Raw genomic sequence first — 18,845 nt, 5'->3', positions numbered from 1 at the left:
CACGTGACCCTCCCCCCAACCAGATGAAAATTCTGCTCTCTCTCGCCGTACAAAGGACAATCCCATTGCGTGCTCTCTATTATATGCCTGTAGTCGCTATTATTTAATTCACGCTAGTGAACATTATTAAATGCATCGGCGTCTCTTCTCACATCCTCATAGGACGACTCACCGACCTCGTCTGCTTCTGCTGCGATTTGCCACGCTTCAACGACGCCTTGGCCGGAGTTTTCCCGCGTCGGAGACCGGCCTTGGCAGGCACTTTCTTGAAGATGGACCCGCGTCCCGAGCGCTGGCTCGAAGCCCTGCCCCTGCTGCCGGACGGCTCACGCGACGTGCCCTGGCTCTGCGAGTAAAACATCTGCGACAGCTGATTCACCACGGCCTGGTCCTGCGGCGGAGCCACCAGTGTGCGCTGCGGCTGCTTGACTCCAAACAGGATCTCCCGTTCTTTCTTGAACAGACACAGCATGCGCTCGAACTTCTTGAAGTACTGTGTCTGTGTCTTCTCCATGCCGTCCAGCTGGTCGTACTCTTTCTGCGTAGTTGGCAGTTTGGCTGCCATGTCTTTCAACGTAGTGTCCGACGCCATGGTTGAATCTCTTGAGTGGTTCAAATGCGTGGAGCACAGCGATCTGTGTTCCCGCAATTTCAGGTAGCACTTGTTGATATGTGCGCTCAGTTGTGGGTCCGGTGGGGCAGAGTTGAACGATTGCGACGCAGCAGGCCAGTACTTGCTGGCGGCCACAAACTGCGCGGGAGCAGAGTTTTCCTTGTTGGCCATTCTCGACACCGTTCGTTCGTCTGGCCGGCTATTTTTGTTGCGTGTGAACGGAATCACTATGCGCTTGCCCCCATACGCAACCTCGTTGGCCTTTGGTCCCACGATCAGATAATTCGTTGCAAACCCAGCAGCGTTCATCACAGACCGCTCTTCCAAAAACCCTTCGCGTAGCAGATGGAAAAACAGCCGCTCCACCTCCATCTTACCCAGCTCGCGCCCGTTGCCGTGGTACTCGTTCAGATGGTAGCCGCTGTTGACGATCTTGGCCGTTTTGGACCCGCGGAAAACGTCCTGGCACTGAATAACCGTCACGTTGTCGCCGTTCAGACTCCGCACAAGGTTGATCACGTCTCTGGCAAAACTGGTCATGTCGCGGTTTTCCACCTCCACGTTCTCTGCGTTTATGCAGTTGTCGCACTGTTTGTGACAGTCTGTTCTGTTGAACGTCTCGTTGAAATACTGGAGCACCTGCTGCCGACGACAATCTGTCGTGTTTTCGCAGTACTGCGTCACCTGCCGCAGCTTGTTGACGTGCTGCTCCTTGTTGAACCTGTCCAGCTCCTTGTCGCGGAAAATCATCCCCTGCAACGTTCTGGCGTCCTTCATGCTGTAGTACATGATACAGTCCGACGGCTTGCCGTCTCTGCCTGCTCTTCCCGTCTCCTGGTAGTATCCTTCCAGGTTCCGTGGAATAGTCAAATGGAACACGAACCTCACGTCCGGTTTGTCAATACCCATTCCAAACGCAATGGTGGCGCAAATAACCCGGATCTCGTCTTGCTGCCATCCCAGCTGGACCCGTTGCCGTTCCTCGGGAGTCATTCCCGCATGGTAGAAATCGCACTTGATTCCAAAATCCACCAGTCGACTGGCCGTCTGTTCACACGAGTTCTTGGAGTGACAGTAGATGATACCCGTTTTGTTCTTGTACTTGTGGTTGATGCGCTGCGCGATCTCCTCTATCACCGTCTTGCGTTTTGGCATCACCTCGTAAAACAGATTTGTTCTGTTGAAGCTCTGCTTGAAGAATTTCGGGTGTTTCAACTTCAGGTTGTGGATGATGTCCATTCGAACGTGCTCATTCGCGGTGGCCGTCAGTGCCATCACCGGGATGTCAGGATACTCGGTTTTGAAGTAGCTGAGTGCCTTGTAATCCGGTCGGAAATCATGGCCCCACGAAGAAACACAATGCGCCTCGTCGACAACTATCCGTGCCAAAAGGTCGTTCCTGTGAAGTCTGGCAATTGCGTTCTTTGCCATACCACTCGCGCTGATCATCTCAGGAGAAAGATAAACCAGGTCCAAGAACCCGTTAACAAACATATCGAATGTCTGTTTCCTCTGTGCGGCAGAAGACTTAGAGTTGATCATTGCTGCTTTGATGTTGTTTTGCAGTAAATGGTGAACTTGGTCCTGCATCAACGAGATCAGCGGAGAGATCACAATGGTTGTTCCTCTGGTGTTTCCCGACTTGACCAAAGCCGGTAATTGGTAGCACAGCGATTTTCCACCTCCAGTTGGCATCAGAACAAACACGTCTTCTCCACTCAAAGTCGCATTGATCGCTTCCAGCTGGTTCTCTCTAAATGACGGCAATTTAAACGTGTTCCTCAACACAGAGTAAACCTCGGCGGTCCACTCGAACTTGCCCATAAACTTCTTGTACGCGTCCGGATTGACGTTTGTGAGCTCTTCGATATCGGAGTCAGAGCTCTGCGAAGCCACCGACGGCACCTCTGTCTGTTTTCCTTGCTCGTTTCGACGGTCAAAGATCTCGTTCTCTGCGTCGCTGTCCCAGAACTGTTCGTCATCCAGATCAATAACGTCCAACTCGCGTTCCTCATTCAGCTGTGTAAAATAGTCCTGTCCCGTATCCTGTTCGAACGAGTCCTCCTTTTCGGAGTTGATCACTATAGCGTCTTCGTCGGCGTCCTGTAACAGCTCCATATTCTCTATTCCGTCTTCAACGTCCTCTATCTCCGGCGAGTCGTCAAACTGGCCCAGCTCTGTGTTTTCTATGTCTTCTGCGTCCTCCTCGTCTTTGTACGAACGGTCGTCCCCAGACCCCTCGTCGTCAACAATGAACCGATCCAGCTCTGCCTTTTCCTGGGTCGAAATGATTTCTGGCTCGTCACTATCGCAATTGAACGAGTCCTCTACATCCACCTGAGAGTTGACCTGTTCCGTTCGCACTGGAACAGGAGGATACTTGAACGAGGGACTGGGGAAAGTAGACTGGTTGGTCGCGTTGATCGTGGACGGCGTTTGGTTGATCTCGTCCTCACGGGTAGGAATCAGCTGTGTTATTGGTTTCGTGGCGTATGCGGTGCTAGTGAACGGGATGGCGGTGGTTTCGATTTCCGAGCTCAGCTCGTCGTCGCCGATCTGTCTGTTTTGTTTTTCCACGCAGTACTGATGGATCTGGGCGCGGACCTCGTCGCTGCGCGTTTGTGCATGGTGTATGTCGTTAGCCAATTGGCCGCGTTTGCGTCGTTTCTCGTCCTCGCTGATCGACGTGGACTCGTCCACGACAATGTTCTGTCTCAGGAGCTCTGTCACGGCGTCCATGCGCGTAATCAGCTCCAACTGCAACAGCAGCAGCTCACGAGCGTCTCTGGCGCCCAACGACGCCGTCTGGATGAATTTCGCCACCTCTTCGTACCGGACGCTGCCATTTTCTGTGCCCATGCTTTTGGTGGTGGAGTTGGAGGAATGTCGATTAGCCAGGATGGCCTCGACTTCGTCGTCGTCCGAGAACTCGTCGTCGTCATTCTGCCGCTGCTTCTTGCTAAACGACGAGTCCACGGCGTCTGTGGCCCGTTTGCGGCTCTCCAAGACCTGGTTGTTGGTGAGATCAACAACGACACTTCCCTGGGACGAGCCCAGACTCCGCTGGCGCACGGTGTCTGCCTTGCGTGCCATGATCCCACTCATCTCACTCGCAACGTCTGGCGTGACGGCCCTGGCCCTCATCAATGGCCGGGCTGCGGGGGTTTGCGACACTGCTCTTGGGGGGAGTGCCACCGGTTTCACAGGCTCTGACGGCGGTTTCGCAGAACTCGTGTACTCTTTGAGCTGATCTGGCGTCAACGACGGGAACTGCAACGAGCCGGGCAGCTGCGGCTTCGACGACGCCAGCCATTTCAGATGCTCGTTGATGTTCAAGATCATCTTTAACAAATAAATAATATTCGCGTTGTTTATTTTAAGTTATAGGAAATTAGCTAATATATTACCATATACAGAATTTACCCTGGAGCAAAACTCTACAACCACACTCAAACCTTTGAATGTGTCCGTAGAGCGTCAGAAGCCAGAAAGTGTAAGGGCAACGACACAACACCAGTAAACAGGTCAGATAAATCTGGACCTGTTAGAATGGCAAAAGAGTTCCAAAAAGTAAAGTAACAAGTAAAACCCTCATGGCGAGGGAATTTCAGTTGTCACACTGAAAAGAACAGATACTACACTTGATCTAAGCCAAAAGGCAAAGAGATCTTAAAGAAAAAAAAGAGAACTTTTGTGGGGGTCAGGTGTTTTTTTATAGCGACGCGTTGGCCGTTGAAAAAAAAAAAGACATGACAACACCGGGTAACTTATTGCCAAATCTGGGCTCTATTGATTTTTTACCGGGCTCGTTTTATTTTGTACCAGTGACACGTTAGAGATCCCAAAGATACAAAGGTCTAGAGAAGACCGTGGAACCGGGAATCTAACTATTTGCCACACTGGAGTGTAAATATCGCCGCAAATGGCCAAATATCTGAATTTGAGAAAGAAGTACGTTGGTGTTTCTGTATGCTTTGTTATTGGGTTTCTGATACTATTTTCGTCTTCGTCGCATGAAGCCAGTTCCAGCCACATTTTGGTGAGAGGAGAGCCGTCTGTTGGTAGTGCTCAGCTGGCCGAGCTGGAAAAACCGTTGGTTGGAAACACCCAATGGTCTGGATCCGACCAGCAGCCTGTTCGGGAAATCGAGCAGGTGTCTTCGAGTGTTGCCGGTCCAAGAGTAGTCACGACGCTAATCACGTCCACAAAGACCACAGTGACCCGACTTGGCCCGACTTTGGTTCGCGAAGCGCCTGTTTTGGCCACAAACAGCTTGGCTTTGCCGAGACCATCAGCCCCCTTCAAGCCGATGGCTAATCTTGTTGGGCAGAACGTGGTCACCCACGCCAAATCCTCGTTCTATGTCGATCCGCAAGAGTATCCTGTTTATGCTCGGCTCATCCAGTCGTACGGCGACGACTTTTTAAAAGAGTCGTTGGCCGACCGGTGCGTCAAGTATTTTGAGCATTTGTACCTGATGGACCCTGACTGGAAGATCGGGCCGCACAAAGTCAAGTACGACGACGCACAGTTGAACACGATGGTTCAAAACACAAAACATCTGGGCATCTACACGCACTGTTTCCTTTCTAATACCAACGAAGAGACCGTGGAAGCTTACAAGAAGTTGATTGGCCAGTATCCGGACATCGAGTCGCGTGTATTCCCGTACATCAGCAGAAAGCTTCCTGTTTTCGTTCGATGGACAGGCGAGCAGATCACTGGCCCGCCAACCATGGCAATGTACCTGAAAGGAGCGTCACAGGACCCTGCTCTGGCGCAGATCAGCAAGTCCAAACTAAACGTGACAGAGCCCGAGGACAACGACGAGATCTCGCACGAGTTCCCGTACTTTTTGCATTACAAGACGCTTGTCAACGGTAAGGGAGTGGTGATCTCCGGGTCAGACAAGTTTCTGGACGACAACCTGGCTCTGATTCGCAACTTGCGTGCTCTGGGAAACAGACTGCCTATCCAAATTGTCCATCGCGGCGATTTGTCGATCGAGTCGCAATGGAAAATCATCGAGCAGGCCAGAAAGGACTCGGTTTACTATCCACGCAAAGAATACAACCAGCTCAAACAGCTGGGGCTGGACGAATTCGATCCATCGTTTCCTAGACAGGAAGTTTGGTTTGTGAACATATCCCGAGCCATGAACCCGCAGTACGCGCTGGAGTTCCCGCTGTTCTACAACAAGCTGCTGGCGTATCTGTTCAACTCGTTCCAGGACATTGTGTTGTTGGACTCCGACGTTGTGCTGTTCCGCAGACCTGAACAATTTTTCCAGCTGTCACAGTATCAATCGTCCCAGAGCGTTTTTTTCCGCGACAGAAACCTCATCATGCGCGTGAACGACGGGTTCATCGACTTTCTGAAACGTCTGCTGCCCAAAGGTCTCGACACCAAGATCTTTGACGTGAAAAGAGCAACCTATAAAACTTTGGGCTCGCGGTATTTCACTCTTGAGTTTGGACACTACATGGAGTCGGGTGTGGTTGCGATCCAGCGACCAAAGTACTGGAACGGCATGTTCACCACGATCTACTTGGCGCTGCTGAAACCGATCCATGAGAACGTTTGGGGCGACAAGGAGCTGTTCTGGATCGGCCAATCTGTGGCCGGCAACGAAGACTACATGTTCAACGACTACTGGTCTGCTGCCATCGGCACTCTCACGCCGGCCGAGCAACGGGCCCCGTTCAAGTCGCAGGAGCTGTGTTCGACGCATCCCGGCCACATTTCCTCGGACGACGACCGTTTGCTGTGGATCAACTCGGGAATCTTGAACTGTCGTCGCACAGAGACATACGAGAAAGATTTCGACGTGTACAATGCCACGCTTGGGTTCGAAACCAAAGAACAGCTTCTTCAACACTACAAGTCGCCGCTCAACATCGAGCACGCCATCATTCCGCCCGACTCCATGCACTGGGTCGAGAGTTTCGACACTCCGCGCGAGCCACGCCAGGGATACATCAAGCAGTACAATTGCGCGGCGTACCTGTGGTGTGCCTACGACAAGATCGGGGGGTCGGAATTCCCCGAGCACCAGGGCCGGATATTCAAGTTCGAGACAGCAGACACGGTGCTTTTCGATTACATTGGCCGGGTCTATCTTGGAGAGCCGCAAGAAACAGCATTTTAAATATAATTACGAATCATCCGAATAGTCAGAGTAGTCCTTTTCGTCTTCCTTTTCGTCATCCTCTTCGTCTTCCTCCACCTCGCCGTCAAACACCCGAACGTACTCGACTCCCGATCCACATCGGAGACACTGCCATGATTCGTCGCCCAGCTGTCGCGACTCCTCGAGCTTGTTTAGCAAACACACGTAGCAGTACACGTGACCGCAGCTGGTTTCGTACGGGTTGGTGATCAGGTGGTCGTCGATGGCCGCGTCGCTGGTGCCGGCCAGCGAGGTGTTTTGGTAGCAGATGGCACAGCATCTTTCTGGCAGAAACTTGTACACTGCTGTGGAATCTCTTTCTGGCGGCTGATTGGCGTGGAACAGCCGCAGAATCGGTTTCGACACGCGTGGAACAGACAGCATCGGCATGATGAACACGAGAAACTCGGTCAGCGTGTTCCAAACGAGCTGTCTGTCCTGGAACTCGTACGAGATGGTTTCTGGGTTCGATGCAAACGAGACCTGCGTGCGCACCATTGGCTTGTATGTGATGCGTAGCAGTCGTGTGAGCAGGTTCGGGTACCGACCGTTGACGAGGAACAGCAGGAAGTTGGCGAGCGAGAGTCCCGTGTACCATTTTTTCAGCACGGGGAGGACGTTTGCGAGGGACTTGACGAGACTTTGGAGTCGCGAGCGCCAAAAAGACAGCTCTTCGTCGTCCCCGTCGTCCTCTTCGTGCGTGTAAAGATACGACTCGAGTTTTTTGTATGCATAGTTGAGAACTAGATGCGATAAGAGCAACGTCTTGGTGATGGACGAAAGCTCCGACTTGGACTTTCTGGAACGGGCTTTTCCGTCGGACATGACCAAGTTCTGCAACAGCAGGCCATAACTTGTGTTTTTGGACCAAACTGTGAGTCTAAAGATCAATAGTTCCAAAACTAACTTGATCTCCTCCGAATACCGGGAGTTTAATAGCTGGAACATCCGGGGAAGTTTTGGGTTCGAGATGGCATCGGTGACCTGTTTGGACAACATGTCAAAGATCTCGTTGTCCAACAGCTTGGCGTCCACCTGGAGCACGCGGTTTGGCGGGTTGACCAAAGGAAACATGGACTCGTGACAAATTAGGCTATGAAAAAAATAATGAATAATAATACCGGCAGATTTGCTAATGCAAACAATTCGGAAGCTAAAACCGTGTATCCAATCCTGTCACCAACGGCTATAAGGGACAACCAAACGTACCGCGGTAATTTAACGCCACAAATATTATTTCACTAACGTTTAGTTTCGATGTTCGATGCACAGACTCTATCAAAGACTTTTGATAGGTTTATGTTTGCCACGACTTTTTTACGATAAGTAAAGTTTGAGCAAAACAGGATTTGAAGAGAATTCTTGATGACTGTGAAGCAAAGGAAACGCAAGTACTCGAAACAGGGATGTGTGGAGTGCAAGCGGCGCAAGATCAAGGTGAGTTTGAAATTCCAAGACATCTAACGTTAGTGCGATGAAGCAAAACCTGTTTGTTGGCACTGCAAACGGCTGGATAAACTATGTGTGTACCAGCCTCCGAAGAGATCGAGAAACCACGACACGCTGTCGCAACCAAACGTTTCTACAATCAACCCCAACTACTCGCCGCATAAAATGAGCCCCATGGCTATTCTCCCGCCGCCGTATCAAATGCCTTACTATATTCCCCATACAAACATACCTGAAATGTACATGGACTCGGCTCGGCATTCTGGGCATGCGTTTCCGCCGCTGGAGCCCCAGCTCACGCCCACGTCCAGTTCGACACCCGCTTCGATCAAACCGGACCACAGCGACCCGCTGGGCCCGTCCACGTCCGAGTCGTCTGCCCCAATGAAGTTGTCGCCGTCGCCGCACCAGTTTGAGGCCGCTCTTGGAACCTCGGCCAACAACCTGGCACAAAGTCTCAACAACCTGCTCGAGACCAAAATCGACGAAACAGGCCATCTCCACGAGAACCTGGTCGAACCGGCCATGGACCACATGTTTGACCAGGCAAACTTGTACGACCAGCCCATTTCCTACGACAATTTACTCAGCAGTGAAAAATTGCCCGATTTCATCACCCGGCCAGTGGTGCCCGACTCGTTCAATCTCCAGGGCAACCACAAAAAGTACCTCAACTACTTCTACCACGACTTTGCGCGCGTGATCCTGCCCCTGCCCCCCTCGCCGCGGTACAACCCAGCTCGAGAAATTCTGCTCGCGTACGGCAAAAACCATAATTACCTGCTTTCTGCCATTCTTGCGTGCGGAGCCATGCAGTCCCACCGCAAGACCAAAGACCCGCAGGACGAGAAAAGCTACTGCTCGTACCTGTCGATCTGTCTGCGACTGTTGTCGACGATCTTGGCCGACGAGGCAAAAGTCAATAAGAGCGTCGAGCCAATGTTGCTCACAGTGATGCTGCTCACGTCGTACACGGCGATCTCGTTGCTCCAGAAATGGAGACCCCATCTTCGAGCAGCAAAGGACCTGCTGTCCACGTACGCGCCGTTCAGCGAAGACCCCAGATACTCCAGACACAACTCTTATGTGATTGCTTTTTGTCGAAACTGGTACATGTCTATAGAAAATATTGCCGGATTGACTGCTCCGTCCGGTGGTGTTTTGAAAGACGACAGAGAGCTCGAGCTTGTGATGTACGACCTGCCGTACATGAAGAAATACTGGGAAAGCATGTTGCTTTGCCGTGAGGACGGCTTCAATTACGTTTATGGCTACTCCAACACTCTGGGAGTTGCTCTGCAGAAACTCATCAAGTCCATCAAAACGTTCAAGACGATGAAAAAACCAAGAACGCTCTCGATCTTCACGTTGTACGACCTTGTTTCCGACTTCCGCAAAGAGGAACAGTTTGAAATCATCAGCAAAACGGGCATAGTGCCGAAAAACCACTTTATGCATCCTGAAAACGACCTCAGACCGCCGCCCGGGTTCGAGGCGCTCTCGCCAGAGGCTATCCAGAAAATCGAGTACCAGGACGGCTCTTACGACTACATCTCCTGGTACGATATCTGCCACCAATCGTATGTGATTGCCGCATACATTCTGATCACCTCCAATTTGGGAGGCTATCCCAAAAGACACCCCTCGGTACAAGAACTGGTCCAGAAAGCGTTCAGTTTGTTTCCGTTTTTGCGCGCTAAGGGGATGATAGAATACCAGGCGCTTATTATCCAGGTTTCCATGTACTTTGTTGGCCTGAACTGCGTGTACAAGGCGGATCGGGACCTGGTTGCACGGTTTTTCGAAAACCTGCGTCAGTTACACTCTGCTGCTGCCTCGTTTACATTGGAACGACTAAAATGCAAATGGGACAAGTACGACGAGCTCCATAAGGACGACCGGGAGATCATCCACGACGATAACGATTTCGACGACGACGATCTGGACGACGTTATGAATTACTAGGTGACTAAATAAATTATACTACGACTGACTAATTTTTTTTTTTTCTCCATCTTTTTTTTATTATCCGATATGTCAATTGTTGTAAAGCGGCGAAAGCTGGAAGACAGTCGGTTTCCGCAGATGTTGATCAACTTGCCAATGGAGCTTGTTCCGTTGATGGAGTTGTCGCGCAAAGATTTGGTGAATTTGTCGTTGGTGGACAGCTCGCACAGAGCAAAGTTCTATCCTCTTGTTTACGACAAGGTCAAGTTGACGTGGAACCAGTTCAAGAACTTCAACGAGCTGTTCAAGTCGAAGGACATGGTGCGCAGCGTGCGTGTCTTCAGCGATCACACGGACAAAAAAGCCACAAGTTACGGCGAATGGAACATTTCTCTTAAAGAGCTGCTTGAAGAGTGCGCCAACCTCAAGCATCTCACGATCGAGGTTGTTTCCTCATCGCGGTGTCTCAAATACCAGGACAAGTTTGATGTTGATCTTAGCGACAAGATCGAATATTTGAAGCTAATTAGTCATTCTCTCGAGGCCAACGACGAGTCGTTGTTTGAGTTGACCCAACTGCAAAGGTTCCATAACATCAAACAATTGGTGTTGAACGGGTTTCTGCTCACCAAAGACCAGTTCTTCTATCCCAAGTTCAAGCCCGATTTCAGCGATCTGAAACAACGCAGTCGCGACGGCAGACTCGTTTATCTAAACGATCTTAAACTGGTCAACTGCAAATGGGACCATCCGTGCAATCTTAACGATATCTTCTCGCCAACGTACCCTTCACCCAACCCGTTGATCAACATGGAAACTTCCGAGTTCACGTCCCCAGAACGACTATCTTTGTACTACAACGACCAGTCATCCAATTTCGTGGTGAGCGAACGGTTCAAATCGTTCATCGACAACGACCTGAACGAACTATTTCTGTTCCAAACCAGGTTCTACTACAACCTCAAACATCTATCGCTGGTGATTCTAAACCAAAAGTCCGAGGAAAACAAATACAACTACTATCCGTGGCTCAACTGGCTAAATCTGAAAAAAATATTCCAGGCGCAAAATATGGAGACTTTGGAGATTGAGAACAAGTCGATTTTGACCAACTTGGAAACACTAACGTTGGTTGGATGGCGACTAACGAGTCTCAACGAGCTGGACAAGGTGTTTGTGGTGGCAAATGGCCCGCAACCGCGTTTAAAACGTCTGCAACTGTACATAGTGAAGGCTCGCACGAGCTCGACAGACTGCACAGAAACAACCGCGGCAGACGTTGATCTGCTCTCGAGAATGAAAACTCGGCTCGAACTGATATTCCCGAAATGCCACACAACCGTTGGGTTTGTGGAGGAGTGTGTCTCGGACCAAAGATACGCTAACGAGTATACGAAAAATAACGACTAATAAACAAAGATTACGGATTCCGCACCCCCCGACCCCACAGACGCGGGGGTCATGTAGAGCGTTTCCCCAGGTGCGAAAACCCTCATCCGGGCGAGCTTGTTTGGCATCTGGAGCGATTTTATTGGTCAATCTGTAGGGGTGCGTCTGTATTATCTGTCGCGCATGAGGGGATGACCTTGAACGGTTCCGAGTCGCATACCAGGGGCCATGGGTCAAACCCGGTTGTTTTGACAGCATGATTGGTCCTGGAAAGCTGAGAGAAACTCGCAAAACGTGAGTTATGACATAACCGAATTTGTTGAGCCGGAACCGCGTAGTCTATACCGTCTCAACATCCAAGCTCCGCACAATATTTATTTTCATCGCGCACCCCATTGCCGCAGGTAAAAAAATAAATCGCACCTGGTTTCTGAAAAATCTCTAAAAAAAAAAAGACCGGAAACCTGGGTGGCCCATATAAAATAACATTATCTCACCATTTTTACCTTGTTTTGTTTCGAACCTTTTTTATCATGTCTTCTATTCTGAAACAAAGAGTCCGGTACGCTCCGTACCTCAAGAAACTCAGAACCCCTGAGGAATGTATCCCTCTCTTTGAACACGGCCAGTATCTCGGATGGTCGGGGTTTACCGGAGTGGGAGCTCCTAAAGTTGTTCCTCAAGCCTTGGTTGATCACGTTGCGAAAAACAACTTGCAAGGCAAATTGGCCTTCAATCTGTTTGTGGGCGCCTCTGCTGGTCCAGAAGAGTCTGAATGGGCTGCAAATGACATGATCCTTAGACGTGCGCCTCACCAGGTTGGAAAACCAATCGCAAAGGCTATCAACGAAAACAGAACCCAGTTCTTTGACAAGCATTTGTCCATGTTCCCTCAAGATCTGCTCTACGGTTACTACACCAAGGACAAGAGAAATGACCTGCTGGACTACACTATCGTCGAGGCCACCGCAATCACCGAGGACGGTGCCATTGTTCCTGGTCCTGCGGTTGGCGCTTCTCCGGAGATGCTTGCGTGCTCCGATAAAATCATTATCGAAGTCAACACTGCCACGCCTTCTTTTGAAGGTTTGCACGACATTGACATGCCTGAACAGCCTCCTTTCAGACAGCCATACCCATACACCACTGTGGACCAAAGAAACGGCTTGACTGCCATTCCTGTCAACCCTAACAGAGTTGTGGCTGTGGTCGAGTCCACCGTTCCAGACAGAGTCCCAGACCCAACTGCTCCAGATGAAGTGTCCCAGAAGATCGCCCACCACCTGATCCACTTCTTCGAGCACGAGGTCCAGGCCGGCAGACTTCCTTCCAACCTGCACCCATTGCAGTCCGGTATTGGTAACGTTGCCAATGCCATTATCGGAGGTCTGGCCAACTCCGAGTTCGAGAACCTGACCGTCTGGACCGAGGTTCTGCAGGACTCGTTCTTGCCATTCTTCGAGAACGGTGCCATGGACTATGCTACTGCCACCTCCATCAGACTGTCTAACGACGGATTCAAGAAGTTCTTTGACAACTGGGACTTGTTCTCCAAGAAGCTGTGTTTGAGATCGCAGGTTGTGTCGAACTCGCCAGAGATCATCAGAAGACTCGGTGTCATTGCCATGAACACTCCTGTTGAGGTTGACATCTATGCGCACGCCAACTCCACCAACGTTAACGGATCGAGAATGCTGAACGGATTGGGAGGATCTGGAGATTTCTTGAGAAATGCCAAGCTGTCCATCATGCACACTCCTGCAGCCAGACCAAGCAAGACCGATCCTACTGGTATTTCGTGTGTGGTTCCATTTGCTTCGCACATTGACCACACCGAGCACGATCTGGACGTCATTGTGACCGATTACGGACTTGCTGATCTGAGAGGCTGTTCTCCAAAGGAGCGTGTGCACAAGATTATTCACAAGTGTGCCCACCCAGACTACAGAGACCAGTTGCAAGACTACTACAACCGTGCTGAGTTCTACTGCAACAAGAAAAAGACTTTGCACGAGCCACATCTGTTGAAGGACGCCTTCAAGATGCACCTGAACTTGGAACAGAACGGTACCATGAAGCTGGACAGCTGGGATGTCAAGTTCTGATAATCAAAGAGTCTATAGACAACCCAAACAGTAGTTAACGAATATATGCTCCAATCACGAGGACCAAAAACAAGTTTCAATTCGCGACCGATCCACTCCTCGCACCTGATATTCTTTCCGCCGAGTTTTTAAAGCTTGACGAAAAAAGGTAATTTCCCCCCAACAAAACAAACAAACCATGGCTGTTGAAGACTTGAAAGAGCTTGTTGATAAGCTGGAGACCAGAATTAAGACATTGGAGGCCAAGGCTGGACTGAGCACTCCATTGCCTGCCGCATTGAGAATGGTGTTGATCGGACCACCGGGAGCAGGTAAGGGTACTCAGGCACCAAACCTCAAGGAGAAGTTCTGTGCTTGTCACTTGGCCACTGGTGACATGTTGCGTTCGCAAGTTGCCCAGAAGACTCCTCTTGGTGTTGAGGCCAAGAAGATCATGGACCAAGGTAAGCTTGTTTCTGATGAGATCATGGTCAACATGATCAAGGATGAGTTGGCCAACAACGAGGAGTGCAAGAACGGGTTCATTTTGGACGGATTCCCAAGAACCATTCCTCAGGCCGAGAAGCTCGACCAGATGCTGACCACCAACAAGACTCCGCTTCAAAAAGCTGTGGAGCTCAAGATCGATGACGAGCTGTTGGTTGCCCGTATCACCGGCAGATTGGTCCACCCAGCTTCCGGTAGATCTTACCACAAGCTGTTCAACCCTCCTAAGCAGGAGATGAAGGACGACATCACTGGCGAGCCATTGATCCAGAGATCTGACGATAACGTTGATGCTTTGAAGAAGAGACTTGTCACCTACCACGAGCAAACCGAGCCAATTGTCGACTACTACAAGAAGGCCGGTATCTGGTCTGGTATCGACGCTTCCCAGTCTCCAAAGACCGTCTGGTCCGATATCTTGAAGTGTCTTGGTCACTAAACGTTTCCCGTCCGTGTGACCCGTGCTTGAAAAATGGCAGACTGTAAAAACAAGTTGTGATTATATAAAAATTACTATACAACTTTCCCATCCTTCTTCAATGTCCTTTATATTTAAATCACCTTTAGACATTGAGCTTCGTCTTGACGGCGAAGATTCTCGTGAAACCGTCGAGCAGAAGGGCTTGAAGGGACGCAAGGAGAAACTTTTGTTGTACAAGGACGGAGAGACCGTTAAAGGGCAGGTGACCATTAGAACAAGAGACAACAAGCGGGTGGAGCACACGGGGATAAAAATCCAGCTTCTCGGGTCGATCGAAACAAGCAACGATGGAATTGTGGCGGACAATTTCTTGTCAATGGCCCACGAGCTGGCCAGTCCCGGCGAATTGAGACATCCAGAGACGTTTGCCTTTGAATTCAGAAATGTGGAGAAGCAATACGAAAGTTACCGCGGAATCAACATCAAACTGCGTTATTACTTGAAAGTCACTGTTTCTCGCAAATCCGCGGACGTTATTCGGGAGAAAGAGTTGTGGGTGTACCAATACGAAGACCCGCACGAACAGGCCGAGCAGCCAGAAACACCTACATCAAGCGTCAAGATGGACGTGGGAATCGAGGACTGTCTTCACATTGAGTTCGAGTACTCTAAGAATAGATACTCGCTCAAGGACGTGATTGTGGGGAGAATCTACTTCCTACTTGTTAGACTGAAGATAAAGCACATGGAGCTGTCGCTCATACGAAGGGAGTCCAGTGGATCGCCACCCAATCAGCTTAACGAGAGCGAGACCGTGGTCAAATTCGAGATCATGGACGGAGCCCCAGTTAGAGGAGAAACCATTCCGATCAGACTGTTTCTCGGTGGCTTTGATTTGACACCAACGTACAAAGACGTGAACAAAAAGTTTTCCACCAGAACGTTTCTCAGTCTTGTCCTCATTGACGAAGACGCTCGCAGATACTTCAAACAGAGCGAGATCATCCTTTACCGCGAAAAGAACGAGTGATCGTGTCCGGTGCTTGTCCACTAACTCCTTTCAAGGCTGTGCAGCTAGCGATTTTTCAAATAAAATAATAAAGGCTGTGTACCAAGTCTTTATGTTTGAATTTAATCGGGTGCAACAGTCTTCAGCAATTCCGGCGTATTCCGACAAGATTGATCTGCCGGAGTCCGTGCTGAGCGAGCTTGTCTCTCAGCGCGAGAGTTTGCCGCATCCCATGGTTTTTAAGATCGCCACCGCCTCCCAGATATGTTATGCGGGCGTTCGGGAGTTCAGCGCTCCAGAGGGCACGGTTTTGGTGTCGGGCAGTCTGTTCAGTACGTTGCAGATCGATCTGTCGCCGACTGTTCAACTGGAACTGGTCGAGTTGCCCAAGGGCACCGATCTGAGCATCAAGCCGCTCAAGCTGTACCATGAGATCTCCGACTGGAAATGGTTTTTGGAGGCCAAGCTGACGAAATACTACTGCACATTAACGCGAGGACAACTGTTGAAGCTCGAGGACGACTTTGGGTCGTTCGAGCTGCTGGTAGAGACTCTGGAGCCCGCACAGACGGTATGCATCATAGACACAGATATCAACTTGGATGTTGTTCCGCTCAACGACGCCATGGCCCACCAGCTTGCAGAGAAACATGAGCCGGACGTCCTGACCATGGGAAACAGCGTTCAGATCGACGGACTGCTGAAAATAGACCCGCAGAGCAACGAGTCGTTTGTTTTGGAGGCAGACACAGATTTCGTGGTGAGCAACATGGCCAATGTTTCCGAGACAAATTTCATCTGGCATACACTCAATGGCAACAACAAACTGGTGATCAAAAACACGTATCCGTACTTTGACAGTCCGTTGTATCTGTTGCCGTTTGGATCAACACTGGTGACGATGTCTCCGTTGGAAGCAGAACAGCTTAAAACTCCAAGCTCCAACGTGTGTTCCAACTGTGGGGCCCCCGTGGCAGCAGCGTCCAAACTTATGCACGAGAACTTCTGTTTCCGCAACAACGTCAAGTGTCCGCACGGGTGTGGCGAGGTGTTCTTGCGCAAGATCCCCGAGTCCCATTGGCATTGCTGCAACGCGTACGGCGATGACCAGAGTTCCTTCGATAGACACAGAAAATACTACCATAGCCCAGTGACTGTCAACTGCACCAAGTGCTCTTACCAGGTGTCGGAAAAGCTGGTCGACCATTGCACACACTCCGCGACAACTTGTCCGTACGCTCTGCACGAGTGTAAGTTCTGTCACCTGATCGTTCCAAGACAGGAGGCATCCACAGACGCTCTGATCTCGGGACTGTCGCAGCACGAACTCGAGTGCGGGTCCAAAACCACACAGTGTCCTCGGTGCCAGCGGTCTGTCAGACTACGGGACTTGGAATCGCACATGAAGCTACACGAGCTCAATAGGGTCTCGAAACCTACTCCACTGATCTGCTCCAACGTGAATTGCATTCGCGAGCCATCAACGTCGTCAAACAGCTTAAACCTGTGCGACTTCTGTTTCGGACCGCTGTACTCGAACGTCAACGACCCGTCTGGACAGAAACTGCGCAGCCGCATCGAAAGACGGTATATTCTACAATTAAACACCGGCTGCGGAAACACCTGGTGCAAAAACAAGGAATGTAAGTCGAGCGGAATGGCCGCTTTTCAAAACTTTGTTGACATTCTAAAACACGTTAAACAGCAGCTCATGGAAAGCTCTCAATATTATTTCTGTGTGGACCTTGCTACCGTGAAGAAAACAATGCTCGTGGATATGCTGGCAGACGAACATCAGTACGACCGTGCTTGGATATGCAAGAGCGTCCAGGCAACAGACAATGTGCAAAATGCAAGAAACTGGTTGGCTGACCATGCAGTGAAACTCGATGAGGCATGAATATTCACTTAAATAATTTCGCAATGGAAACGGCACCTTCGTCATTCTTGTTCATCACCTTGGCAACTGCAAGCTCGAAATCTTCCTGTGTAACATGTATTCTTCTTTCTCTCAAAGCGTACATTCCGGCTTCGGTACAGACACCTTTAATCTCGGCACCCGAGCAGCCGTTCATCTTCTCGGCAATCTTCATCAGATCAATACCTCTGGTGAGGTTCATGGATCTGGAGTGGATCTTCAAAATGTCTGTTCTAGCATTCAGTGTTGGAGGAGGGAACTCGATCTTTCTATCTATTCTTCCTGGTCTCAAAAGAGCTGGGTCCAGAATGTCCAACCGGTTGGTTGCCATGATGATCTTGATATCCTTGGTCGACTCGAAACCGTCCAATTGGTTCAACAGCTCCAACATTGTTCTTTGCACCTCAGAGTCTCCTCCGCCCGAGGAGCTCTCCACTCTGGAAGATCCGATGGAATCGATCTCGTCCATGAAAATGATCGATGGCGCGTGTTCTCTTGCCATAACGAACAGTTCTCTCACCATTCTGGAACCCTCACCGATGTATTTCTGAACCAGCTCGGATCCAGACACTCTGATAAATTTACAGTCTGTGTGGTGAGCAACTGCTCTGGCCAACAACGTTTTTCCGGTACCTGGAGGACCGTAAAGAATCACACCCTTTGGCTGCGCAATACCCAGACTCTCAAACAGTTCTGGATGTTTGACTGGTAGCTCGATCACTTCTTTAATCTCCTTGATTTGTTTGTCCAAACCACCCACCATGTCATAAGTGGAATCCGGCACTTTTTCCACCATCATTAGCGAGACCAATGGATCCACCTTGTTTGGCAGAATCTGATGTAATTCATATGTATCGCTTCTGAGACAGACTCTCAAACTTGGGGTGATTTTCTTGATGTCGATGTCGTTCGCCACATTGACAACATATTTACCTTCTGGATGGACCTTCACCAAAACTTTCTTCTTACCCATCACCTTGACGACCTCGCCGACGTACGATCCTGGTTCCTGCAGGAGTTTCAGCTCGTCTTTCAAAGCCCTCACTTTGGAGTTTAAAGCGTTTCTTTGGGCCTCGAGTCTTCTCAAGTTTTGCGTCTTGTCATTGACCTGGATCTCGAAATCCTGGATCTTCTGCTTAAAGAACGGTTCAACACCCGCCTCGTGGGAAGCAGTAGTAGCCATGTTGGAATTGGTAGTTGATTGCGACAAGAAAGGTTATGTGATTACCAATGATTTTGTTTTTTTGGTGGCAAAACACCCAAGGAAAATCTGAGCCGGTGCAAAGATGTGTGTTATGGCTTGAAGAAAATCGTATGTGCCTTGGCTGATAAACGTGTC

The 18,845-nt window shown here is 50.0% G+C and overlaps 14 protein-coding genes across 14 annotated transcripts; 10 read left to right on the top strand and 4 right to left on the bottom strand.

Annotated features, from left to right (window-relative positions):
• Window positions 1-148: 148 nt before the first annotated feature.
• On the bottom strand, window positions 149-3,955 carry OGAPHI_002379 (uncharacterized protein; the record flags this gene model as incomplete). Its single annotated transcript, XM_046203243.1, has 1 exon — window positions 149-3,955. The coding sequence occupies one exon, from the start codon at window positions 3,953-3,955 to the stop codon at window positions 149-151; it is 3,807 nt and encodes a 1,268-aa protein (XP_046063039.1).
• OGAPHI_002381 (uncharacterized protein) lies at window positions 2,229-2,954 on the top strand (the record flags this gene model as incomplete). Its single annotated transcript, XM_046203245.1, has 2 exons — window positions 2,229-2,268; window positions 2,701-2,954. 2 exons carry the CDS (start codon window positions 2,229-2,231, stop codon window positions 2,952-2,954), a joined length of 294 nt encoding a protein of 97 aa, XP_046063041.1.
• Window positions 3,246-3,863, top strand: OGAPHI_002380 (uncharacterized protein; the record flags this gene model as incomplete). The annotated part of the gene is made up of 1 exon (XM_046203244.1): window positions 3,246-3,863. The coding sequence occupies one exon, from the start codon at window positions 3,246-3,248 to the stop codon at window positions 3,861-3,863; it is 618 nt and encodes a 205-aa protein (XP_046063040.1).
• A 580-nt stretch (window positions 3,956-4,535) lies between the features above and the next one.
• On the top strand, window positions 4,536-6,761 carry OGAPHI_002378 (uncharacterized protein; the record flags this gene model as incomplete). The annotated part of the gene is made up of 1 exon (XM_046203242.1): window positions 4,536-6,761. The coding sequence occupies one exon, from the start codon at window positions 4,536-4,538 to the stop codon at window positions 6,759-6,761; it is 2,226 nt and encodes a 741-aa protein (XP_046063038.1).
• Window positions 5,907-8,800, bottom strand: OGAPHI_002377 (uncharacterized protein; the record flags this gene model as incomplete). The annotated part of the gene is made up of 4 exons (XM_046203240.1): window positions 5,907-6,285; window positions 6,772-7,817; window positions 7,904-7,968; window positions 8,464-8,800. 4 exons carry the CDS (start codon window positions 8,798-8,800, stop codon window positions 5,907-5,909), a joined length of 1,827 nt encoding a protein of 608 aa, XP_046063037.1.
• On the top strand, window positions 8,469-10,196 carry OGAPHI_002376 (uncharacterized protein; the record flags this gene model as incomplete). Its single annotated transcript, XM_046203239.1, has 1 exon — window positions 8,469-10,196. One exon carries the CDS (start codon window positions 8,469-8,471, stop codon window positions 10,194-10,196), a length of 1,728 nt encoding a protein of 575 aa, XP_046063036.1.
• A 120-nt stretch (window positions 10,197-10,316) lies between these two features.
• On the top strand, window positions 10,317-11,588 carry OGAPHI_002375 (uncharacterized protein; the record flags this gene model as incomplete). The annotated part of the gene is made up of 1 exon (XM_046203238.1): window positions 10,317-11,588. The coding sequence occupies one exon, from the start codon at window positions 10,317-10,319 to the stop codon at window positions 11,586-11,588; it is 1,272 nt and encodes a 423-aa protein (XP_046063035.1).
• OGAPHI_002372 (uncharacterized protein) lies at window positions 10,886-14,729 on the bottom strand (the record flags this gene model as incomplete). The annotated part of the gene is made up of 4 exons (XM_046203235.1): window positions 10,886-11,032; window positions 12,143-13,668; window positions 13,994-14,593; window positions 14,678-14,729. 4 exons carry the CDS (start codon window positions 14,727-14,729, stop codon window positions 10,886-10,888), a joined length of 2,325 nt encoding a protein of 774 aa, XP_046063032.1.
• OGAPHI_002374 (uncharacterized protein) lies at window positions 12,101-13,672 on the top strand (the record flags this gene model as incomplete). The annotated part of the gene is made up of 1 exon (XM_046203237.1): window positions 12,101-13,672. The coding sequence occupies one exon, from the start codon at window positions 12,101-12,103 to the stop codon at window positions 13,670-13,672; it is 1,572 nt and encodes a 523-aa protein (XP_046063034.1).
• OGAPHI_002373 (uncharacterized protein) lies at window positions 13,851-14,597 on the top strand (the record flags this gene model as incomplete). Its single annotated transcript, XM_046203236.1, has 1 exon — window positions 13,851-14,597. The coding sequence occupies one exon, from the start codon at window positions 13,851-13,853 to the stop codon at window positions 14,595-14,597; it is 747 nt and encodes a 248-aa protein (XP_046063033.1).
• On the top strand, window positions 14,698-15,609 carry OGAPHI_002371 (uncharacterized protein; the record flags this gene model as incomplete). The annotated part of the gene is made up of 1 exon (XM_046203234.1): window positions 14,698-15,609. One exon carries the CDS (start codon window positions 14,698-14,700, stop codon window positions 15,607-15,609), a length of 912 nt encoding a protein of 303 aa, XP_046063031.1.
• Window positions 15,610-15,700: 91 nt separating this feature from the next.
• Window positions 15,701-17,488, top strand: OGAPHI_002370 (uncharacterized protein; the record flags this gene model as incomplete). The annotated part of the gene is made up of 1 exon (XM_046203233.1): window positions 15,701-17,488. One exon carries the CDS (start codon window positions 15,701-15,703, stop codon window positions 17,486-17,488), a length of 1,788 nt encoding a protein of 595 aa, XP_046063030.1.
• Window positions 17,489-17,492: 4 nt separating this feature from the next.
• On the bottom strand, window positions 17,493-18,689 carry OGAPHI_002368 (uncharacterized protein; the record flags this gene model as incomplete). Its single annotated transcript, XM_046203231.1, has 1 exon — window positions 17,493-18,689. One exon carries the CDS (start codon window positions 18,687-18,689, stop codon window positions 17,493-17,495), a length of 1,197 nt encoding a protein of 398 aa, XP_046063028.1.
• On the top strand, window positions 17,512-18,057 carry OGAPHI_002369 (uncharacterized protein; the record flags this gene model as incomplete). Its single annotated transcript, XM_046203232.1, has 1 exon — window positions 17,512-18,057. The coding sequence occupies one exon, from the start codon at window positions 17,512-17,514 to the stop codon at window positions 18,055-18,057; it is 546 nt and encodes a 181-aa protein (XP_046063029.1).
• Window positions 18,690-18,845: the final 156 nt, after the last annotated feature.

The sequence above is a fragment of the Ogataea philodendri genome (assembly GCF_020536065.1).
Source record: "Ogataea philodendri strain CBS6075 chromosome Unknown scaffold1, whole genome shotgun sequence".
NCBI lineage: Eukaryota > Fungi > Ascomycota > Pichiomycetes > Pichiales > Pichiaceae > Ogataea > Ogataea philodendri.
Note: the sequence above shows the minus strand (reverse complement) of the source record. Positions and strands in the feature narration are given on the sequence as shown.